Source organism: Diadema antillarum, unplaced genomic scaffold, assembly GCF_040938485.1.
Source record: "Diadema antillarum isolate AM-2024a unplaced genomic scaffold, OU_Dant_1.0 seq00000581_RagTag, whole genome shotgun sequence".
Lineage (NCBI taxonomy): Eukaryota > Metazoa > Echinodermata > Echinoidea > Diadematoida > Diadematidae > Diadema > Diadema antillarum.
In genome coordinates this window covers 195908-222183 of record NW_027271515.1, presented here as the reverse complement: position 1 = coordinate 222183, position 26276 = coordinate 195908, and the positions used below count along the sequence as shown (strand labels likewise).

The 26276-nt window shown below is 39.2% G+C and overlaps 1 protein-coding gene across 1 annotated transcript; it reads right to left on the bottom strand.

Annotated features, from left to right (window-relative positions):
• Positions 1-336: 336 nt before the first annotated feature.
• LOC139735493 (dehydrogenase/reductase SDR family member 1-like) lies at positions 337-26276 on the bottom strand. Its single transcript, XM_071646248.1, has 8 exons — positions 25921-26276; positions 20487-20662; positions 11758-11815; positions 10509-10652; positions 8960-9039; positions 6719-6851; positions 2583-2735; positions 337-1255 (listed from the first exon to the last, which is right to left on the bottom strand). Exons 2-8 carry the CDS (start codon positions 20600-20602, stop codon positions 971-973), a joined length of 969 nt encoding a protein of 322 aa, XP_071502349.1. The 5' UTR covers positions 20603-20662; positions 25921-26276; the 3' UTR covers positions 337-970.

Genomic DNA, 26276 nt, shown 5'->3' with positions numbered 1-26276 from the left:
AATCTAGTATAGCTACTTATATTAACTGAGTTTCATGTATTTTAGACAGATACAATGATACTATTATTGCAACACACACAAATGTGATTATGAAAACAAATTTGGAAGTCATGCACAAATATGAATCACAATATGCTATATGAAAGCTGAGTGATGACAAGAGAAATAAAAATCTCTTTGATCAAGTTCTGTTGAACATTAAGCAGGAGCACAAATGAACAGTTCTGCTACCTTGGCACTTTCACTTCACCTGAAAATATGCATGAACCCTAATCAGGCCAGGCTTTTTTGGCTGTGCTACAACCGGAGGGGGGCAGATTCCACCCCCCCCCCCTTTCTGAGATCTCGGCCATAAGTGGTCTCTGACCATTATTTTACCATAATTAGCATAAAAATAATCAATCAAAATGAATAATGGGGAAAATAGTCAGGTTTTTTATGAGTTTCATGCCAGAGCACTGTTTTCCACAGGAAATGTACACAAAATCACAAAAATGTGCCTGTTTTGGGGTGACATGCAGTTACAAAAGTGGGCGTGGCTTCATAACAGAATGTGCGGATGTTGCAAATTTCATCTTAAGAGTTACGTGAGATCCGAACAAAAAGAGTAAACTAAGAAGTCTCATGACAAGGCCTTCTCATGTTGCAGAATTATTGCGTGAAAAATCGAGGGGGCGGAATCCGCCCCCCTCCCCTTTAGGGTTTAGAATTGTGACCTTATGGAAAATAACATCATGTTATCATCTTTTTGTTTAAATTGGTCTATGGTTCTGCGATGTTGCTTCTTTTGTACTTGGTATAGCTGTTGAATCATATTCCCTTTGGCATAATTACAAAAACGCTGCTTCATTCTGCCAATGTATGGACGTGCAATCATTTGCGTATGTCATACAACATGAGCGTGAACTTCAATGACATACCGTAGCTGCATGATTTACAGCATTGGAACGCCAAAATTCATGCACATTTTTCAATATTTGTGGGTTAGGGAAGCAAGCAGCCAAAAGGGGACCTTGATGAACCCGGGAACCAAAGCCCCAATCCAGGTATGGCCACCCATCAGGAAAAGGGACTTCACCTGGCGGTAGTTCATGGGACGGTGGCCGTCGACGTCGGTGAAGCCATACTCGTCGGCCAGGTCCATGGTCAGGAGAACTTTTCCAGTCTTGCGCATGATGTTCTTGTCCTGTGCCAGTCCCACCACACACTTCCCTGCGTACTCTGGACTCTCCCCCATCATAAAGATGTCCTTTCCCTGCAAAAGGTAACATTGTCAGTGAGAAAAACTTGCCAAAGCTCGAGTTCTTCCAAATCATGGAGATGCACTTTTGCTGCCATATTACTGTTGAAGAAGGAATTTCGGAAAATTAATGTGTGTGGCTCAATCGGGCGAAATGACTTTACATATTTTCAATTTTGAAGATTATTGACATAATAGTGAATACCAGTAGTTTATAAATTAGGGGGTGGAAAATACTTGCCAATTTTTCATTACCCACTACAAATATTTCAAAATAAAATATGCTCTCATGCTGAGAATTATATATTATATGATTATAAATTTGAATGAATATTTTGTGAATTTCTTTCAAGAATACTTAAATGGATAACAGATATGAAAGAGATTTCTTCTTCGAAGCAATATATACGGATGAAAGCATTCTCCAATCAGATAACAGAGAACGAAGGGGGGGGGGGGTGGGGTGATAAAAGGGGGAGGGGGTTGCTGGGAAGGAAGGAGGGTGGACATAGAATCTAAAGCTGGTGAACTCTGTCCCTCTATCTTTGGGAAGTAGTCGCGCTGAAGGTGCTTTCATACAAATGACCAAAACAAGATATTCATGAATACATCATCTAGCGAGCTTCAGCACACAAAGAAGACTATGATCATCTTTGTGACGAAAACAGATGGTCAGCATGGATAGCCATATAAAAGGAGAAATCCAGTCCAATTATATGACTGTGGTCTGATAAGAAAGAGTGAAATATCATGAGTTCAATGGTAAATTTTGATCGAAATTGGGTGAAAAATTAGGAAGTTATGACGTTTTCAAGTTTCGCTAATTTTTTACGAAAAAGTTCTTGAACAGTTCATATGAATATGCAAATGGCAAAGTGAGTGTGTCATCCCCTCACAACTTGCCATATAGTTTGTACATAAAATTTTGACATTTCCAGTTTTTCATTCAAACGCAATTATGCCCGAGGCTTAAATCCTGATATATCTTACTGGTCACTATTCTAAAGTAATTAAACTGGGAATAGCATCATATTTCAGACTTCAATGACAGAAGCATTGAATTTTCATCATTTTTTTTTGCACACAATCAATGGAAAATTGTGAAGTTATGACATGGTCAGCTCACTCATTTGCATATTCATATCTACTGTACAAGAACAGCTTTGTAGGAATTAACAAAACTTTAAAATGTCATAACTTCCTTATTTTTCATCCAATTTCAGTCAAATTTTTTACCGTTGAACTTGTAAGATTTTACTCTTTTTTCTTTTTTTTTTAATCAGACTAACTTATTTTTGGACTGGATTTCCCCTTTAAACAAAACATGGAAGAGAGCATTCACTTTGGCCTCAAAGTCGCCGATCTTCCAGCTCATGTCTGGGTCCTTGAACTTGTCCATGATGAGCTCTGTCTTGACGGCACCAGGCCAGAGTGACACGGCCGCCACGTTGTGTTTCTTCATCTCATGGGCACAGTCCGCTGCCAGCCTGTCCACCTGCCAAACAATGCATAAACCTGTGAGGACATGATGGCAAGAGTGACACTTCTCATCAATCTTTAAAGGAATGGTGTAGTATTGATTGAGGTGAGGATTCAGCCTAGGTTACCTTTTCGCGTGATACTTACAAACCACTCTATGAAATTCAAAGAGCATACAATTCTAAGAGGAGATCGAAGTTCATTTGATGAAAATCCGTTTTGAAATGGCCGAGATATCCAAAAATGAAGTATTGAAAAACAAAGCAATCCTGATAAGGACCTTTTTACTAGGATTGCTTTGTTTTGGATATCTCAGCCAATTCAAAACCAGTTTTCATCAAATAAACTTTGAATTCCTCTTAGAATGATATGCTCTTTCATAAGAGGTTTCTCATTATCTCTTAAAAATATCATTAAAAAAAGTTTGAAACCTGTAGTCCCATCTCAACCAAAACAGTACCATCCCTTTTACAGGAGACTCTTTACTTTCAGGAGTTCTTCGCCAGCTGCTCATCCTTGGACAAGATGTAATACCAGTGTCGTCTGTCTCGACTTGGGGTACATTGGGGTATAGGTAACTGGCAATGATGGAAATATAACAATTTCTTCCTGGCGAAGCTTCCAGAAAACAAGCATGATCACTTATCTTCCTCCTTTTTCCTTTTCTCCTCCCTTTTCTCTTTCTCCTTATCCTTATTCTTCTCCCTCTTCGTTCCCTTACTATAACTTACTGTAAAACCAGATACTAGCAGCATGAAGCTTTCAGGAATTGGAGCTGACAGCATTTCTCACACCATGATACTGAGCAAATTGCCACTTGCATTCAATGCCTTGTGTAAATGAAAAACATTTTTGTGTGCTTTTTATCTTTGTGAATCTTGGCTCCTCACAAAACTTGGGAAGGTTTCATAAACATAAAAAGTCTTTTTTTTTTAACAATTACTACAAATACTACTGCTGAAAAATACTACAAATATTGATAGAACTATGACAATAAGTAAAAAATGAATATGACATTTCTTTCAAACTTCATTATACTTTATTCACAAATAAGTTCATCCTGTGGCATAGTAGTTTGCTATTTAATATACATGGTTTCAAATGTTAAACCCAAAAAAATTGTGTAACTGTACATTGTATTATGATGGCCATAGAAGGCTCATGACATTAATTCTTTAGCGCATCCGGTGAAAAAATTCAGATGCTATGCTACGCCATGAATCAAACTTATGATGTAAATGCTTCTTCTTACAGGATGATTATGCACAAAAATGTGATTTATATCTTATTTTCATCAAGAACACATGTAACATCAGATACCATCTTTCTTACACTGCAACATGTGTTATACTTTACAGTTCACCAAATCCCATCAATCTCGAACAAGCCTAAACCGGCCAGCTCCTAAGCTCCATAATGTTCACATGTTTCCATATTGAGAGTAATTTTATGTTGAAAAAGAAAAACATTACTGAGCTATGTATGCACACTTTCCGCCCAAGAGAGTATGGGGAAATATATAGCAGAGGTTGAAAGGTGAAACTATGACATGTTGACATAAGGTTAACAGGGTGAACAATTTCACCGCAATTTGAGGCTCAATTACCCGATTTATTTTGGGTGCGGTCTGGATGACTGTCTAACCTGCAATTTCCTTCCTTTTTCTTTCTCTTTGAACGTTATGAGCATTAAGGTGATTAGAAATCAGAAATGGCACATTATCACATTCCTGTCTGACAGCTCTCCAAAAGGAACGTGCCTGTGTCCTATGACATAGGTAGATACTACAAAATTTGTCATTTGAGCAATGATTATAGATGATAACAGTGTACCAAAATGACAAGTGAGTACGGTAAAAGTGGTTTCTTTCGCGTACAGATACTTTCGCAGTTTCCATCGGTGCCAACTTTTTCGCGTGTGTTTAAATTCGCAGTCGGCAAAATCTGTGAATTCGCAGTCGGCAAAAACTGTTTTATTTTGCACATGAAAACCAAAACTATAATCCAATTTTTCTTTTATCTATTATTAAAATAGAAATTAAAATTAAATGCAGGCTTACCTGAAATCCCGTCTCTCGAGTACTATATAACATGCTTGTACCTACATTGCGCGGTATCGCTGTGTGTGTATTGACCATCAATACACTCAATGCGCGGAATCTTCGTGTGTGCATGTGCGCAATAGCGTTGTAACAAGCGGCGAGTTTAAAACATTTCCTTGCGTGGTTAATTTCGCGCTACTTTTCAAAACATTTTCGTGTGATGTTAAGTTCACGGTTCAACCTAAAAGCGCGAAAATAAAACCATTGCGAAAGAAACCACTTTTACAGTAGTCAATACTGGAGTTGATTCAACTGAATTACATAATTCAAACTGTTGTGCCTTTGTCTGATGCCAAAGCCTAATAACAAAAGTTCAACATCAATTAACAGACATAAGATTCAACTAGAAATGTCGCTATGGCGACTGGTATGCCTCCGCCATAATGCATGATTTTCCTAATAGGTCTAGATAGTACATGTGGACAATGTGTGATTACATTTTCACAAAACTGGCAAAATATTGAAATGACAAGCTTGTCACAAATGTGTTGAATGTTCACCTTCCTTGACCTTGGTTTAATTGGATGAATAGGAGAGCATGTATTTGGGGATTTAAGGTCTTTAACTTGACTTTGACCCATTCATACATTTATGCATTGAGTAATTTTCATGGTACCGGTATGGAGAAAAAGTGCAATTTCTGTACTGAATAGTAAATTGTTACCATGTTCATCTGGCCTTTGACCCTAAAATTCATAAGATACTAGTAATAACTTTCAGGTAGAACATGCATAAATATGCAGTAAGTCTCACGATAAATTGAGCCACTTCTGAGATATGGAGGAAAAGTTAGTTCAGCACTTTCACTTGATCTTTGACCTTTTGACCTTTGAGGCAAAAAAAAAGAAAAAGAAAAAGAAAAAAAAAACTCTCCAAAGAATTTCTATTAGGTTACACATGCATACACCAAGTGTACAAAAAAAAATAATAATCCTGCTGGCATTGCATGAACATGAGGGAAATAGTAAAATTTTGAAGTGTTGCACTTGACCTTTGACCCCTGACCTTTGACCCCATGAACCCTACATTCTCTAGATAATCACTGCCAGTCAGTACATGTATATACTATGTTCCATGAAGATACCTTGAACAATTTTCCAATTTACAGAGAAAAAAAAAGAAGTTTTAATACTTTTACTCGACCTTTTGACCTTTGACCTTTGACCTCATGACCCAAACTTTCACCAGAGAATTGAAATTGGGTAATACATACGTATACACTAAGTTTCAAGAAAATATCTTCTGGCATTGCATAGATATGGTGGAAATAGTGAAATTTTATGTATTTGACCTTGACCTTTTGACCTTTGACCTTGAGCATGTGCACCCAAAAGTTGATAGGCACAACTTCACCCCCTAATACACATACATGCCAAGTTTCATTAGGATACCTCAACAGGTTTTGATAGTTACCTTGTCCACAAAATTCATTACGGACGGACGGAAAGACGGACGGACGGACGGAAGGACGGACGGACGGACGGACGGACGGAAGGACGGACGGACGGACGGACGGACGGACGGACAACCCGAAAACATAATGCCTCCGGCACCACTTCGTGGCGGAGGCATAAAAAGCCACTACAAGAGGAAAGATTGTACTGAGAATTGAATTCACTCCTGCTGTATTTACGTCCTTATGGCCCTATCTTTACCCTATCCTCTGAAGATATCATAGAAGCATCCTCACTAAGTTGGAGATATCAATTTCATAAAAAATGAACATATTCATACAACAGAAGTTTCAAGGTCTAAATCTTGGTTGACTCTCATTAGTCCATTAATCTGTCTTTCTCATGAAAAATAAAGCCCCTGAGCAAAGAATGACTTCTTGTCGATAAGTGTATATGGCTAAAGTTGAACTATTAATGTTCGTAGCTTGAAGAATTGATACTTACAGCAGCTTTGCCGACGCCGTATGCAACGTTGAAGAGATAACGGAGCCCACCCCCAGATGAGATGTTAACAATAAGTCCCTGTTTGGCTGGCACCATCATTTTGGCTGCATAGAAGGAGCAGATATAGTGATTCCTGAAAAAGCAGAGAATAGACAAACGGTTACAAAAACAGTGTTTGCCTAGATCTGTGACCGTACATTACAAAACCTACAAAAAGTCACATGCACTGATTTTGTGTGGGGACTCAAAATAAGTGCAAAGGGTTGGCATGTAGTCAATCTTGAGTTTTTCATATTTTCTGAAAGAGCAATTCTTCTTCCACATCATCCTCAAGTTTAGGTAATTTAAACAAATTAGAAATTGTGTTTTTAACTGTTGTTCTAGAATGCTTTTTTGTGGAATGGTGTGATTAGGTGTGTCTTAGAGTCACCTATTCACTCTTAAAAATCCTTTGCACACTCTTCACTTTCAACTCCAATAACTTTTTAAAGGATAATGCTACTGCTTTGAAAGCTGGTATTAGCTACAAATTAAATATGTTAATAGAGCATGATCAATTTCAGCTTAATCTAATAATCCCTTCACTGTTGTTGCTATGAAGTTTTACACCTTGTTTTTTGTCCCTGCACAGAGCACGGCTCGGTCATAGACCCTATGATACTTCAGAGTCTCTTTTCTAAGTACACACTTTTGCAGATTGCGTTCTTTCTTTCTAATAATTTAGATAGGTTAGGAGAGTTCATTTGAATTGACTTATACATCATTTTAAAGCTTACAGACTAGTCTTTCAGAATCTGCCCTTAACTAAAAATCCATGTCTGGTGACGTTTTGTGATGCAGTGTCACACATGTGTGTTTCAAACATTAGAATCTTCCCTGCCTTATGCTGACTCCCAAGATAAAATGTAATAATCTTGAATCTTACTCTAATACGGCCGGAAAGTCATTCTAGCAATGAGGAACACATGCCTTTTTCATTTATATTTATTTTTTTACAATTCATATGAATACTTCTTAAACAACATAGACACAACCTGAATGCAAGAAATAAGATACCAATCTCTTAACATTGTCTTAATTGCTTTGTTTCTCTTTTTTTGTTCATTGTTTTCAATCTCCCATCTTGTCTAACATTTTTGTCCTTTTTTCTCTCTACATTCTCTGGGTAACACTGATATTCCTACTGTTAAAGTGAAAACTAAGTTTCGGTAAGTGCTTGAGAACCCGTCTAGCACCATTTCATTTTTTCTTGCAATATATCAAAAGAGTCCACTAAGAAACTTACCTGGCTGACGCGGTTTGCCGGAATGATGAGTCGGTTTGGAGTATTTTGAGAAAAATAATAATAGTAGGAAAACCGACTTTTATTCCAGAAGGCTCCAGACTAACTTGGTCTCGGGAAAAATTCGACCCTACTTCAGACAATTCACACGCAGTTCGTGATCGCCACATTCTACTGGCCACTGCATAATACCAAATGAGGCCTAACTGAATGGACAGGAAAGTGCTTGCTAACGTAATCCTGTACAAACAAAACAAAAATGACAGCGTGCGGTCCTCAGTTGCTGAGACGCGCGGTCTTTGGAGTTTTTGTTGTTGTTTATCAAGCGCCTTGATTGTTTTAGAGGTGCTTGATAGGCGCACACTAATTTTGCATGCGCGCAAAGAGGTTTTTGATGCGCGCGTTGTAACAACTCGGACCATTACTGCGAGTAGCCGGAGAACACGAAGCGCTAGTTTATACAGGCCGCTCCCATAGGACAACACTGTACAATCAGAGGGACAACCATTACAACTCATCCCGCCGTCAAAGCAAAGCCGAGTTATCCCCGAGTCCGAGTTTAGCCTGACCCCGTTCGGGTAAGTACCGAGACTGAACCTTTTTGGTTAATATTTCGCATTTTCGTCGTTACCCATCGAATATCTTGTCATAACATTGTTATCCTGCACATTTCCTAAGCATACGTTCACATTTGGGAGCGAAATTTGACAACTTTTGCAGGCGTACCAGAACTTTGTATGGGCTTTAAATTAGGTGTCTGACCAACAAATTCAGAATACTTGCATGGTCTGCATTTGAGCAATTATATTGTTGACTTACACTTACAAAGCAAAAGGTGAGGGGGGGGGGGGGGGGGGTGAGAGGTAGACAAAGAAATCAAAAGAAAGAAAAGAAAGGATAGAAAGAAGAAACAAAGACAAAAGAAAGAAAAAAGAGTCTACTGAACCAATACTACTCACCTCAGCCCAACATTATTGACATTATCCCAGATATCCACAGGAAGTTCCCAAAAAGGAGTGTCGACAGCATTCATCAGACTCTTTTAAGGAAAGAAATTACAAAAAGAAAACACAGAAGTAGATAAAACATCCCTGAATTAATGCCTTTTTTGATTGCTACATTAAAGACATTTTTCTTTCAGTTAAAAGATGTGAATCAAAAACAAAAACAAAAGTTTTAGTTATCCACAAGGTTGCAATGACTAAGATTTGTTCATCGAATCTACGAATGAAGATATCAGAATATATGAGGAATTTCCTCTCTTTCTTTCAATGACTTTTTCCTCTACCATGAACTATCAAAATCCCAGAAAACAGTTTCCCTTCCGACTGCAGAAGTGTTGATTGCTACAAAATGCTGCTCTCAATCTTTTGTGATTCGTAAAAGTAAAATGCATGCTTAAGTTCTTGACTATACACAAAAGACTGAATGCCAGTCACCAAACTGTGAAAGTTTCATGCCGCGAAAAAAGGCTGTTGGCTAAAATTTGTGAAAGTTTCACGATGCAATTGTTTATGGCTTGACAGTAAAGCCCACAGCACACTATACAATATGACCGGTCGTACAACCTTAAGACCAGAAGTGTAACATCACCATCCTTGCCAGTTTCAATTTCAGTCGTACGACTGGGTCTTAAAGGGTGTGTACAGTTCTGGTCGAGGTGTAGATTTAGCTTTTAACATTTTGCGAGATATTCAGAAACCACTCTATGAGATGTCAAAGAGCATGCAGTTCTAAGGGGTATCAAAAGTTTATTCGATGAAAATCGGTTTTGAAATGGCTGAGATATGCAAAAACAAGGTGAAACAAAGAGATCCTAATAAAGTTGGGGCATGTCGCCTTTTATTATTAGCACTTTTTTGGATATCTCAGCCATTTGAAAACCAATTTTCATCAAATAAACGTTGAATCCTTCTTAAAATTACATGCTCTTTCATGTTTCATGAAAGGTTTTTCATTATCTCACTTAGGAATGTTCAAAACATGAATCCCTACCTCAACCAGTACTGTACAGTCCCTTTAATGCCAGCTGTAGAGATTTGACATAATGAATTTCCACGACCGGTCGTGGACTTTCAGCCAATCACAATACAGTATTATCCAAAGAGTACAGAAGCGCACGCAATCTTCCATACTCAATTGGCATTAAAATGTACTGAAGCCAGAACAGTCGTAAGCCTAGTTGTAAAGGTAAGGACCTATAGTGTCCGTTGCCAGGTCATACGACATGGGGCCCGTTTCATAAAACTTGTCATCAGTGACAAGTTGTCATAGATGTGACAAGCTACTGAAATCCTTGCATCTGATTGGCTGAGAGCAAATTTGTCATAGAAATGTGGCTGAGAGCATATTTGTCATAGAAATGTGGCAGTTGTCACTGATGACAAGTTTTATGAAACGGCCCCCTGGTCTCACGGTCATAAGGTCGTATAGTCGTGAGTTGCATGGTAGTGTGCGGAGGGCTTTAAATGCAGAAATGAAGGACAGTGCCATGTTTATCAGACTCACTGTGACAGCCGCATAGGCATTGTTAACGAGCACGTCCAGTCTTCCATGCTGTTCTTTCTCAATCCTCTCAAAGAGGGCCTTGATCTGGTCATCCTTGGAGTGGTCACACTGGACAGGAACACACTTACCCCCTCTACTCTCAATCTGCATGATAAAGACACAAAAGTTAATGTTCACAAGCAGTTGCCAAACTTGAAGTTTACGTTGAAAACTTAACTGTCGATGATTAGCTTAACTCCTGAATTCACGATGCGGGTTCACACGCGCACCTAAACCTTAAGTTACAACTTACGAGAGAGCCCCACTCGATGGATACAACGGAAGTGCAGAGCCTTTGCTAGATGACCTTATGGACATACAAAATAGCGCAGCTAGCGAACAAGACAAAAGGTTCATGCTAACTCACAAGCTTGTTGATTATTGTGTCCACACAAAACTGCGAGTGGGGACCCCCTGTGACTCGTGGAGAGAGCGTAAACCCAAAGATGTCTTGTGGTTCTAATCATCGACTAAACTTTAAGATTAATAACTTTCGAGTGCATCCACACAGTGCTAAACTACAAGCTAATAATCAAGACTTTAATTTTCGACCTTAACTTACAGTTTAGGAACAGCATGTGAACCTAACTATAAACTGTGATCCTCCTTCAGCAACAGTATGTGAACATTGCTTGGAGAAGAGTTTCTTCATCTCAAAAGAAAAATACATTTCTTTCTTTGGCATCAGTGAAAAAGCATGATCAAAATCAAGATATCTTGCATGATAATTGATATTTTCAAACTGTCAAAAATCATCTTTTTACAGAATTCCTTGTATTACCCTTACTTGCCCTTATACCATGATGTAAATACACACAGATTATTAGAAGTTTTTTAGTACATGTATTACCCAATTACTTCTAAAATAACACGATAATTGGTGTATTTTGACGTAGATATAGGAGAATTTGTCAATCAGTGACAATACAAAGAGCTTCAGGCAAAATCATTAATTTGAATATTCCATGGTATCTACTTTCATATACATCAGGGAGAAACACAACAAACTTAACAGTTCAAGTTGTTCAATACTCTTTCTGGTAGTTTCAATAAATCACACTCCAGGCCTGAAAGTTAAAATCACACTCCAGGCCTGAAAGTTAAAACTACCTCACGGCCTGAAAGTTCAAATTACCTCACAGCCTGAAAGTTCAAATTACCTCACAGCCTGAAAGTTCAAATTACCTCACGGCCTGAAAGTTAGAATTACCTCACGGGATGTTTCTTCCAGTGATCCTCCAACACTATCTGGCTTTGGTTTTAGTGTCCTTCCTGTGTTTGGTGAAAGCACAAAACATTGGACATTGTGTCATTAGTGCCATCTGTGTCAATGAGCCAAATGTTTACAAATTTCACACACATACCTATGGACAAGATAGTAATGTGGCACCAGAGAGTTAAAGGTGCATAGTCCCGGTAGTGTAGAGGGCGCTGTTGATGATACTGCCGATCACCGTTAGCATTGATACAAAGATTACCGAAGTTGAGCTGTCATCAAGAGTAAAGTGCCTTCGTTGTCTTCTCTGCGCATCACGCAGTCTGTAGTAATGCCAGGGTGCATACATGTGCTTGTTATTATGACATCACAAAAGAAGTTTGCTAAAGCTGTCATCCCCCTCAGCCGAATCATGAGCCGAACTGTGATCAGACCACTGACTACAGTGGATCGGACTTCTTCGGACTCAGGGAAGTGGGCCAAAGCGTAAGCGCTAAAGAGGAGTCAATAGCATTTTAGGTCTCTATAGGAAACTTGCACCGTGCGCCCGCAAACGCATTTGACTAAAAACACCAGGACCATGCACCTTTAAAGTAAACCAAAACCCGAAGAGAAATGTGGATGAGGAGACTACTAGAGGTTATGACTTCATGCGTGGACAACAAGAAAAGTATAAAATATAAAGGGAATTCCACAAAAAAATCATTTTTCATGAAAACTACACATTCCATCAACTTGATACTGACATAATGCTGAGGGTAGTAAAATTTTATATCCCCTGCTTTCTGAAAGCGGTTAGTCAAGTCTTCTTTCATTATGCTAGAAAAGTGAAAGCATGTTCAATTTTCTTTATATTTTCTTTTTAATTGTTGTCCACACGTGATGTCATAAACTTAAGTAGTCTTATCATCCAGCAGTTCCAGCACCAAAGCTTTAAAAATGCATAACTTTTGCATCGATTGTACAATTTTCCTCAAACTTTCATTGATGTGTTCTACTAATGTTGCTGCTTTCACTCAATCCATATTGCTCTTTGGGTTTGGGTTCCCTTTATAGCTCAATTTCCCACAAGAGAGCTTAACAACCCTATTAAACATATAAATATGATAAAAGTATAACATATCATCTAAGTACCGGTACTGAGATACCTATTATTGACAATAAGAACAACAAGATGATGTAATAAATTTGCACCGACACCATAAAGTCTCGTTTTGTTTCATATGTTCATTCTTGGCCAAAGACTTCAACTTCACAATGACGACATGCAGGAAAGGTCATGTCAATGACAGCTAGTCTCTCACCACTGGACTTGTGTGGGCCGAGTACACACACTTATAATGAGAACACTGTCAAGTCCTACTACAGTGTATTCTTGGATAAACTTTACTAAAAATAAAGAATTATTTTTAACAAACTTTTTTTTACTAATCACCGCTGGCTGATATCGAAGTCTTCATCAACCCTTTCATGTATTGCAAGTATGTCTGCAAATGCTTATCAATGCTTTATCCCACCAAGTTAAACATCACAGGTTTTGTTTGTTTTTGTTTTTGTTTTTTTTTCAAATTTGTGGCTTTGATTAGGCTTCTAATTCTGGCACTGGACTATAGACAAGTGGTGAGACATGACTCACATATTGATTGCAGGAGATTATTACATCTACATTTGCAAAACAAATTGCGCTATAGAATCCTGCCTATCATCACACACAGACCTTGGTAAAGTGCAAATAGCTGATAAGAAACCACTTTACCAGGAACATGCTCAATCTTAATAAGTACATTTATAACCAGCTGAATGTAACAAATTTATATGTCTTTACATGTCATTTTTTGCTGCATACCTACATAATACTGATACCATGTTCAGAACCCCCTTTACCTCAGGATAGGAGGGTATACCAGACAAACGAGTGGTAAAAATGTTTACATATCGGTTGTTTTTATCCCAAACTCACATTTTATAACAATTGTGAAGCACTACAGTTGTTTTTTTTTTTGGATGATCTGTAAATACTTAATTTACAGCTTTAAATATGTGCCCAGCTGTATAGCACAACATTTACCTACGACTCAATCCAGACTCAAGCTTTGCGCTTTGTGCCCTATCCGTTTAGAGTCCAAGGCATCATAGCTTAATAGGTAAACACGGCAAGACCTAGACTTAGAGAGGCTGTGCTGTGTTTGGAGGACTCAAACAGGTTACATGACTACAATCCATTCAGTGGAGTCATACTTTTGAAGAGACCATCAAGTTACCAGAGCATATGTCTCAGTGCTGCTGAATCTTAGACTCACTTACATGTTAAATATTCTTGTCTCTGAGAGATTATTTTGCAGAACATCAAACAGCAATGTTCGGCACATACATTTACCAAAATTTTGAGCACCATGTCATTGTTTTAATTGGCATTTTGTCTGTATGTTTCTTGTTTCCATGGATGCCAAGTGGTAGAATAACAGACTGTGCATGCTTGGGCTAACGTTATACCCACAGGGATGCCAAGTTAAAAAAAAAAATTATGAGTGAGATTTTCAGGACTCGGCATCTCGGCATGCGAATGTGCGCGCGAGCGAGGGTGTTGAAAGGGTTTTTTTTCCCCCTGTGGCCTGAGTCCCATGGTAGGGAGCTGTTTCAATTTTTAGCTCTTAATGGTGCGATCAGGTTCATACTTAAGTGACTATAAGACAAGAGGGAAATATACCTTCATTTGCAACTATCATTTTAATCTTTTGAGCTATGCTCATTGTTATAGGCCCAAGTTACAGACTTCGCCTGATGCGTGAGAAAAATGGGTGTCATGCGTGAGATCGTGAGACGGCCCCTAAATGCTTGAGTCTCACGCAGAATGCGTGAGACTTGGTAGCTCTGTACCCATGTATAAAGTTTCATGTAGGGTTGATATGTCTGAGTCAAACAGGGAGCCTCGTTTACACGAGAGGACAATTTAGCCCTTTTTACACTTGTGTTTCTTAACCCCGGACTTTCTCTGACCCAGGACTATCGTTAGTCCCATACCAATTTTTTCAGCTTTTTACACTGGCCAATTAGTCCCGTACTATCTCTTGTCCGGGGCTAAGGAGAAAACTGACCTTTTTACACTCGTATTTCTTAGCCCCGGACTTTCCATACCACATGAATATTCATGATTACGCTGTGCACTGTACACGTACACGCACGCACCGGCAGCACTTGATTACCTCGTTTCTGATTGGTCAGTGGGGGTCGGACTTCGTCTCCGTCGCTTAGCCCCGGATTATTTTTTCATTCTGTTTACACTCATTTGCTTGGCACCGCAATTGCGGTGCTAACCCTGCTATTTTGCAGGGCCAGATAGTACCGGACTATCGGTGGGGCTAGCCCACTTTGGCAAAAACGAGTGTAAACAGAAAGTGGGCTAAGGATAGTCCCGTACCAACGGTGGGGCTAAGGCCCCCCCCCCCCCCCCTTATTAGCCCCACCGTTGGTACGGGACTAAGCAAAAATTAACAAGTGTAAAAAGCCCTTTTGACTCCAAATTCCTTGACTCCAAATACCTCCTGATTGCGAAGGGCTTACAGTGATACAGCTGTTGCCTTTCGAGAGGTGTAAATAACACTTGATATTCCAATGGGAATTATGTTTTTTTTTTAATGACATCTCGAGGGGAAAGTTAAACTTCCAAGACTGTAGTGTTATAGTACAATGCCACTATCTACATAAATACTCATCATTTTATTCAAGCCTCATCGACAGCAAGTCAAATTCTGCAATTAAATCTGATGCGATATCACTGATTGCAATATTACTGTATTTGCCATATATATTTTGCAAGCTTTTCATTTTTGCATATACTGCGAGTCAGGTGCTATTTGCAAATTAAAAAATGAGTGATGATATTACCTCTGATCCCTGCATGAATGGGACATGCAAGCAAACATTTCTCAGTTCATTAATCGCAAATTTAACAACCCCCAAAATTGTCAGGAAGTCCAAATTCATAAAAAATCAGATGCGCTAAATATATGGTGTCTACAGTATAACAATTGTGATCCTCGCTGCATTAGTCACTTGACTGCATTTTCACCAATCACCAGCCAGTACTAGTAAAATATGTAGATCATTTAACATATCTATACTTATTTTTTGATGCACATAAAAATAAACCACAGATAACAATATTTGCACCAAATTTGAGTCAATCACATTCAGCCACTCAAAAGATTTTAACCATCACTATTAATAGAGCTGGAAGATAACAAACATCTTTTATGAATTGAGAGATCTTGAATTCTACTTCTTGTCTAGACTCTGAAGTTGACATGCGCTATTCTTAGCCTGTATATCACTGTAATCAGTGATAATATTAACGGGTCACAAACAATTATATAAATAACTGATATAGTAGCAACCATGCATAATGATCTAGCTATCAATTTCACCAAGCAGTGCTTTGTGCAATGGGGGAAAAAAAAAAACAGGATAGAAAACTCTATAGGAACTGCTGCAAAGGGATTACCACATGAAGCTGGAACTTTGCACACTCATTATGAAGTACACTGTATTCATGACTGATTTTTTTTTTTTTTTTTTTTAATACTAAAACTCTCAATGCAATAACATCAATTTCTCAACACTAGTGGAGTGCGGAGAGTTTGTAAGAAATGAAAAGGGACATTTACTGGTATTTAATCACCAAGACTGAAAAAAAAAGTGTTCTAGATATAGGGCCTGCTGCAAAATGTAATATTTCATAGATTGTTTTACAATCTAAAACTTTGAAGAAAAGTCGTTCGGTCAGAAAATGACAACAAGGCAAGTGCCGTAAAGCGTCTCGCCCACAAACGTACGACACCTTTTTTTTCATTTTGTTCACAAATGGACCTATGGATCAAAAGTTAGGAGTCATAATTAAATGCACAGTACATTGGGCCCTAAAAGTTCATTGACCCCTGCCTGTGACCTTTGACCTTGTCATGACCATCAACTCCCCAAGGTACATCTACCATCCAAGTTTGGTCACAAATAGACTTACGGATCAAAAGTTATGGTCCATAATCGAAACTCGCCCTAAAAACTTAACAATGGGCCCTAAGAGTTCATTGACCCCTGCCTGTGACTTTTGACCTTGTGGTGACCATCAACTCCCCGAGGGACATCTACCACCTAAGTTTAGTCACAAACGGACTTATGGATCAAAAGTTATGACCTATCATCGAGACGTGCCCTAAAAACTTAACATTGGGCCCTAAAAGTTCATTAACCCCAGTCTGTGACCTTTGACCTTGTGGTGACCATTAACTCTCCGAGGCACATCTACCATCCAAGTTTGGTCACAAATAGACTTACGGATCAAAAGTTATGGTCCATAATCGAAACGCGCCCTAAAAACTTAACATTGGGCCCTAGAAGTTCATTGACCCCTGCCTGTGACCTTTGACCTTGTGGTGACCATCAACTCCCCAAGGGACATCTACCACCCAAGTTTAGTCACAAACGGACTTATGGATCAAAAGTTATGACCCATACTCAAAACACGTCCTAAAAACTTAACATTGGGCCCTAAAAGTTTATTGACCCCTGCCTGTGACCTTTGACCTTGTGGTGACCATCAACTCCCCAAGGTACATCTACCATCCAAGTTTGGTCACAAATACACTTACAGATCAAAAGTTATGGCCCATAATCGAAACGCGCCCTAAAAACTTAACATTGGGCCCTAAAAGTTCATTGACCCCTATCTGTGACCTTTAACCTTGAGGTGACCTTCATACTTGCTAAAAGGTAAAACTTTGTATGACCACTCTTCCCTCCAAGTTTGATTCAAATTGAAGCCCAGAGTACAGAGTTATTCAAGTTTTTATAGCGTTACGGACAGACGACGGACGGACTGACAGACAACGGACGGACAGACGCCGCAGGTGATCCCTTATACCCCGTTTATACTGCTAGCGGGTTTCAGAGCCTCCTCGAGGAGGTTCGAAAGCCCACTCTGAAAAAGTAGCCTCTTGTCTGTTTAACTGCTCGCCAAAAGCGGACTCTAGCAGGCCCTAGCATGCAGGCCCAACCTTCTCCTCCCCTCTGATTTATGGCGCGGGCTTTTGAGTGACAAAGTGCAAGTTCAGCGGGGATTGGTCGAGATGGCTGGGTTGTTGATGTAAGCAAGTGATGACCTTCAGCAATTACCTCCGGGTCGGCCAAAAAGTGGCTTCTGGAACCCCCCTTGCGTTTATACTGCAGTCAAACCTCTTCGAGCCTGCTATAGCGGGTTCTGAAACCTCCCCCCCCCCCCCAGGAGGTTTCAGAACCCGACCCGACCCGACCCGATCGGATCGCCTTTTTCTGAATTCTGTCTGTTCAAAATACTGAGCTGAAAGCCTGCTCGAAGCGGCTACAGGGGGTTTCAGAACCCCCTTTTTCCTTAGTATAAACGGGATATAAGTCTCCCCTCACTTCCAGTGGGCTCGACAAAAATGAAACTTGACTAAGTTGATCATTTCACCTATTTGTGAGTCATCATGTATAGTCCAGTGATACAACTTTTGGTTGGTGCTGTGATGCACAGTCATCCACCTCCCTGATTACTGCAAGCCATTTACACACAAATTATCTAAAGTGGCATTGAAAATTCTCAGCATGCTCTGAGATACCCAATCACATGATCATGTTTTATCTGATTGATGATTGTAACTGGCAATGGACTAACCAAGAAAACATTTTAAATATTTGCTTTCAATGATATAAGTCGGCCTGGATGTTTGGCTATACTTTTCATTAATTTCTTTATGGATTTTTTTTTTCAATATAAGACATGTATAACTCACACATCTCTCTGTATATTTTCAGCTTCTAAAATACCTGTGCAATGGTGCTGACACTGACATACTTCAGTGCATAAACTGATTGCAATTGTTCACTTTTTCCTGAAAACACTTTACAATTCAAACAATACAACAAAAGAGTAAAAAAGTATATATACAAATACAAAAAAAAAATGTTTAGCATCACTTCCCTCAAACACATAGAGATGGCAAAGATTAGCTATTATTACACATTCCTTTGCAGTAGTTTCGACTGGGTGCATGCTGAGGCCACTGATACACCACGCCACATTGCATGCATGCATCCAGTGCCATAACTGTTAAAAACAGAGTTAACAGTTATACAGCTCAAAATATTGGCAGTACCATTAATTATGGTAACTCTTCTGGACATACTTACACTCTTATCAACCCATTAAGGACGAGTCCCGATTATACTTAGGCAGGTGTCTATGGGAAATGCGTGTTATAGCAAAATCTGTCCGTCCTCAACGGGTTAACATGGTTTAAAGAACAGATATAAGCGGCAATTACCTCTACCAAAACCAATGTCTCAAAATGCAATAGCTTTTGCAAATGAGTGAATTGTCTTTGGCTGTGATAAGGCTAATATGTATTTAACTAAAATATACTCTAATACACGTAGATGCTATGTGATCAAATCATACAAAAATATCCACCTGTAATTAATCATTCACATAAACAGACAGGTCTTTTCAAATTTCTGCAAATAACAACAAATCATGAAACAAATTGCCCGCAGTCCTTCAACATGATATCAAATAGTCCAATTATGTTTGGTACCATTTGTGATGGATTAATGAATACATGGTTAAATTTCACAATCTATGTGATTAATGTGATAATGCTGGAAGCATCTGCTCCAGAACCATCCCCTACTCTTTACTTCTAGTGAAAAAAATAATATCTCAAAGATAAAGAGATCACAGGATTAACCCTGTATTATCTGGGATAATCTAATGGATTACGACTGCATTTAATCATTTTAATGATTTAATAAAAAGAGACCCTGAAAGAATGAACTGAAAGTATATTTAAAGGAAACCTAAGCACAAATAAAAATGTGGCTTGAGTGAAAGCAGCAATATTAGTAGAACACATCAGTGAATGTTAGAGGAAAATAGACAAAGTATTGGTGCCGGTACTGCTGGATAAGACTACTGTAGTTCATTATGTCATTTTGAGCAACAATATAAATAAAACATAAATTCCACAAAATTAAAACTTCTTTTTAAAGAAAAGTACAAGTTCCATCACCTTGTTACTTACATTTATGCCAAAGGTTTTATTATGCCTCCTGCTTTCTGAAAGAGGCAAGTCAAGTGCTTTCTTATTATGCTACAAAAGTAAAAATATGATGAAGTTGTTGCTGTTTTAATCGTAAGAACAGCTGCATTCATAGAATTTGATGAGCGGCATTGCCATTGTTTACGACTGTTCAGATTTTCAATACCGGTATGACAAGAGTGATATCAACATTACTGTTAAGTAATGCACAAATGATTGAATCTTAGGAAGGAAATATCGCCTCAGATATGCCCATTCTGTCAAGATCTTTGTCTTTAGAAATTGCATGAACAGAGGGTTTGCTGAGGAGTTATTCCCCTTTTGTATGTCAGTAAGCTTACTTGTAGCAGGGCTGCACACTAACCCATTTTTCTACTGGTCCGACCTGTCTGTCGGACCAGTAGGTACCCAGTTTTTCCATGTTTTATACTGGTCCATTCCTGAAAAACTTACTGGTCCAACAGTGATTTTTACTGGTCAGGGACCATTGGACCAGTGCCAGTGTGCAGTATTGCTTGTGGTGCAAAATGGATTATTACAGCAAGAGGAGAGTCTAGATCAGATGAACTAAGGATGAAAAGTCCCTACCAGAAGCTGTGTTTCCATGGTAACTTGCCTGTGATGTAGACTGTGGCTCCGGCCTCACCGAGCTGGAGGGCAATCCCCTTCCCTATTCCCCTTGTAGCTCCCGTCACCAGGCAAATCTTCCCACTCAGCGGTTGACTCATTGTGGCTGATGATCCCACACAGTTGAAACAGTTCCCAGACTGGTATTAAAATTTGTTTGGCTGCAAGAAATGGATGCACACACAAACACAAACACATACAGTCAGACAGCATACTGTGGAGTATATTCAAAGAAAAACAACAACAACAACAACCAACAAAAACAACAACAAACGGAACATGCAGACAATCTTGCAAATGTGAGCAATCATTAATGGGGATGTCAGCAATGGTCCCCAACTTTGCAATATTGGCTTCTGCGACAATTGCTCCCATTTGGAAAAAAAAATGCATGCTAATAAGCCAAACATAAATTTTATTCCCAAACATAACCTGAACCCGAATCCTAATCCTCACATCAGACTGAACCTAAAACCATAAAAGGTTGATACGATGACAACTCTTGCTGGAATGACAATTGTCATGGTAACGATAAGAATCCAGCTTCCTGATTGGCTGTTGCTATTGGAAGTTGCCATTCCAGCTAGAGTTGTCATCCTAACATCTTTTATGAAACAGGGCCCTTATCACAAACATAACCCTAACCCTAAGACCTTGGAGACAAAAACAAACAAACCAAAACAAATAAACAAAACACTGGAGAGATTGTCGCAGGAGCAAATGTCTTGTCACTGTCAGAAACATGTACTTAGCCTGCTGAAGACTAGTCAACAGTATACTCAGGCAGGTGTCTTAGGAAAATTTGTGATGTATACCAATCATCAGCTCATCCTCAAAAGGTTGAATTAGAAAAACACTTCTTTGGTCTGATTCTGTAATTCAATTACATAGACTACAGGTACCTGTCTATTTGAAACGGCTAATCGTATTCTGAAAAATAGGCAACATATCTCAATATTAACAAACACACTAAAATCTGAAAAATTACTAACATAAAACACACACAGCTTTCACACTAACTGAGCATTCACAAAGAGCAGATTGCAGTTTTGCGAGAGAAAGAAGTTCCACTCTGCCCTGCAATCTGTACATGACTACCACTTCAAAATTGTTTCTGATATATCTAACATAGCCTAAGACCTCAGATCAATTTCAAACCCGCTGAAGACTAGTCCAGAGTAGACCTGGGTAGGTGTCTCAGGAAATGCGAGTTAGAGCAAAATCGGCTCATCCTCAATGTGTTAAGAAGGAACCAATCCACATCTTTCACTAGAACACCTTTGCCTCACAAGCAATCCAAAACAGTGTAAACCTGTGAAATTTACAACAACCTTCTTGAAATAAATTCTGGATCTCAACTGATCGACGTACAGACACAAATTCCTTGCTATGATTCTGTACATAGTTCACACACAGATCCCCTAAATCCCTACTTTCTATCCCATTCCACCCACTGAAGTTGCCATGACAACCAGCACTCTTGTGAGCCAAGAGCAGACACAGGCACTTGACACCAGACAATATCTAAAAAGAAATGATCACTGGGGATGGCATGACCTCTTATTTTCTTGGAAAACTCAAACAGCCTGTGACCCCACATGCAGCAATAGGTCATTGCCTAGGTAGTAGCCTATGCCACAAAAAAAGTCTACATTAGAATACCAGGGCTACTCTACATATAATGGTTCCAGTAGTGAGGAGTTAACCATAACATCAAATATTGACAGTCATCTTGTTCAAATTAATGAATTTTTTGCATCAAGTTGTTTTTCATTTTAACTGATTGACAAATTGCCCTTATCGACCATGAATAAGCAACAAATTAATCAGTATTTTAGTAGTAGCCTTGATTGGCAAATTGCCCCACATTGATGCAAATAATATTTAAAGCAAAGTGCACTTCTAAAACACAGATTAATTCAGTGCTTACATTTGTATTTCCATTGATGCTGGGCAATTCATCACTCATCTTCTCGTAAAGCACTAGCTAAGTTCAACACAGAAATTCTTTACATCTTTATCTGTACATTTGTGGAAATCAAACCGACCACTGCGGAATTTCTCCAAATCAATCAAGAGACACCCCTGGGCTGAACTATGCTTGACTCACGGTATTTGTACGATAAACAAAGAGTTGCACATAATGAATTCATGGTACAACTCGCAAGACAGTGGAGAATCTTGGGATCAGCCACTATGATGGCCATCGAATCTGAACAATACTGAAAGAAATACCACTGGGTCTCATGAGACCAATATGATAGCAAGATATAGTTGACAAGTTTTATTGCAGCTGGAGGAGGATCACAGTTTATGATTCCTCTGGTACAAAGTGACCTTGCTTTGCAAAATGAAGAAAAAAAAAACACATTGTTCTCAGCATTGATACAGGATGACACAATTGCCCTTTCACCTACTTCATTAAGTTGTAATTATAACAATTTATTTGGCTTTAAATCACAAATATCAATAATACATACAGGGGTGGATCCAGGAAGTCTGAAAAGGGGGGAGGTGCAACTAATATTTCTTGTGCCCTTTCCGGGTTTCATTTCATTTTTTTTTTATTTCTTTTGTTTTTAACAAAAAATAAAGGGGGGGGGGGCATGTGCTGGTTGCGCCCCCCTCTGGATCCGCCACTGACATTTAAATACAAAATCAGAACAAACTCATTCAGTCAGTCAGAAACCGGTGGAAGTAAAGCAACAATCCTCGCATTCACACTAGTGACTACGTCCCATATCGCAGGAAAAGTTCCGCACTGCAGGACTTTCCCCTCCAAAACCATAATGTGGACACTAACTGGAACTTGTCCCCCTGTCCCCATGAAGCAAGTCGGGTCCAGGGACCAAATTTTTAGGGGAGAGTGACCTTGGGCCTGATTGATAGTGCCCAGAGCGTGTATTCATCAAATGTGCGCATGCGTAAGGTCTGGTGTCAAGGGGCAGGGCTTACCCCATTGCCCTCACGGCTCAGGGACAATCAAGATTCCAGTGTGGACGGACAGTCATAAAACAGATAAGATTCCCTGTGACTGACCCTTGATGCGGTGCTTATTTGAATGCCAGGATAATGTTTGAAGAGTCCTGAGAGTTAGATTGGACACAACTGGAAACTACTGTCCAGGGCCCTGTTTTATGAAGAGTTATAATTGATTGCATAGTTGATTTCTATCATAAGTCATGGCAGCCTGTGTGGTAAGGGAATTTACAATTGATTTTATCTTTTGATAAATTACAACGGGGCCCAGATCTCTTCAAAGATCTCAGAACAAAAAATTTTATTTTGTATGAAGCTGTACATCCTAAATCTTCCACATGTTGAAATCTGCTACATCGATTCAAATCAGAATTTACCCCAAAACACAAATTCAGATTCAGGGAATGAATATTAAAATAATAATCACTGAAGTTTAAGGGAAATTGGACAATCTGTTCAAAAGAACTACATGAATTTTCAGTGCTTTTATCAAATCAGCATGCAAGCTGTCATCTCAGAATAAGGCTACCACAATTTGTAACATCACAGGAAATTAGAATAAATAATAGAAAATACAAAGATAATCAATGCAATTCTTTTTTGTAGTTCACAGCCACTTGACTTTATCACTGACATACAGTATGTAAATGTTGTATCATTCTACTTCTACCCGCCTTCTGATGGAAGTCGAGTCCTCTTTCTAGATATGCCAGAAAAAATCTAAATATGTGGAGGTTTTTTTTCTTATTTTACAGCATTGCACTACCTGCGACATCCCTAAGCGTTCACAGCAACATTCTTATCCGGCAACGATGACACTAAAACTTAAAAATCCAAATCTTTCAAACAGATTGTCTGCTTTTCCTTCAGATGGACTCTACTAATAAAAACATATTCTGCATTTGTTGAATGTGCATATCACATTGGCCTTTGTGAATGGGGTACAGTCCATTTTTAACAAAAACATTTAGGTACAGAATCATATTTGAAAAAAAAATGTAGCTTTGCTCATATCTTTAATACAGTGCAGTGGCGGATCCAGGGAGGACAGCAACCGGCACACGCCCCTCCCTTTATTTTTTGTTGAAACAAAAGAAATAAAAAGAAAAAATGGGGGGAGGGGTGTGAGCGCCCCTCTTTAATTTTGTAAACGCGCCCCCTCTTTACGGAATTCCTGGATCCGCCCCTGCAGTGTGATTCCCAGAGTTTTGGTATAAAAATGCTTGACAATGATATCCATCTCATAACTGCCTCAAAACACAGAGAGAGCAGCAACTTCAACTGTGAGGATATTGAATTCATAGTTCCCCTGATCAGTTTCCGACTTAAAGATTCTCCCACTTCCCTGAGGGAAACTCCCTGCTGCACCTGGAGCTGACAAATAAAGCAAGAGCGGATCCAGGAAATTCGTAAAGTGGGGGGGGGGGGGGGGGGCACAAAGCAGTTTATATTTTAAGCCCTATTTCTGGTGCTACTTTCAGGTTTAATGGGCTTTCAAGGAAAAAAAAAAGCTTAAGTGCAAATTTCCTTGTTTCTCATGCCACTTCCACGTTTCATCAGTTGACATACAAAACCAAAAACAAAGAAAAAGGCTTCAGTGCACTTTTCTCATGCCACTACAATCTGCTAGCTGACAAGGCTCAACAGATCATATTTCATACACATTTGTACATTTTTCTTTTAAAAACGGGGGGTGTGCATGTACCCTGTGCATCCCCCTTTCATTTCTAAAAATTTTTATCAAAAAATAAACAAACAAACAAAATTAAAGGGAGGTGCGCACCACTTCCCCCAGTCCGCCACTGCATAAGGACACTGTTTTACAGTCACAGCATACAGTAGACAGAAAGATCCGTCTGTCCGGAGGACTCTTTTATGTTTTGCCATTAACGCTGTCCTCCGTAGACATGGAGGGGATCCGTGAAGCCAAACGCAGTCTCCGCTGAACATTCCCCAACAGACAGATACAGACCGATCATTCGGTCAAAGCATACAGGTACTCCTGTTGCTGTGTCATCCTCTAAACTTTACAGCAATTTCTGAAAATCCCAGCCCACGGCCAAGTCAGGAGATTTTTTTTTTTTTTTTCTGTAGCACAGACAGGAGCTCTTCTGAGTCAAATGTGCCAACATCAACATTAAATTTTGTGTAAACACAAAATTGAGATACTAATCACATTTTACATACAAATAAAAAAAACCCCAATCCATTTAGGTTCTAACCTGTTAGTGACAAAAGAGATAAGGAGAGCTATACGCGGCATAAGCAACTCAACCACAACGAGCACGAATTATGTTAAATGACTATACATCTTTGATTATTTTATGATCAATTTTCACTTACAAACAAGATGTGGCCTTTAAAAATACTGATAAGCCAAGAAGTTAATTCATTTTTTTCCGAAGAAAATCATTCATAGATTTCAGAGGCAGAGCCTTACCAGGTAGCTGTGTGCCTTCCTGGAATGAAGTTCGGAGATAGGCCTACAGACAGCGAAATTACCCCGTGTGTCTTGACTGAGCAGCGGTGATATGAGCAGCGGTGATGTACCGGAGTAAGGTGCGGGGCGGGGCGGGTGCGGGCCGTGATCCCTCTTCAAAACCTCGAGTAGACGTCTACACGTGTGTTCCTCTTTATAACCTTTATTGGGGGAGTCGGAAAAACTATGCGAGCACCTGTAGCACAATGAAATTAGACATGCACCCACTAATCTTGTGCACATTCACAGAAATAAACAACAGAAGGAAAAAGAGAAGTCGATATGACAAATGAGATGTGTTTAAAACCGACAAGGTT

Bases quoted from the DNA above. Each gene is read 5' to 3' on its own strand.
- LOC139735493 (XM_071646248.1), bottom strand. From the start codon at position 20,602: ATGAGTCAACCGCTGAGTGGGAAGATTTGCCTGGTGACGGGAGCTACA. The intron at 2,736-6,718 runs GTAAGTATCAAT...ATTGTTTGGCAG, and splicing joins ACGGCGTCGGCAAAGCTGCT to GTGGACAGGCTGGCAGCGGA. The intron at 1,256-2,582 runs GTGAATGCTCTC...TACCTTTTGCAG, and splicing joins TCGGCGACTTTGAGGCCAAA to GGAAAGGACATCTTTATGAT.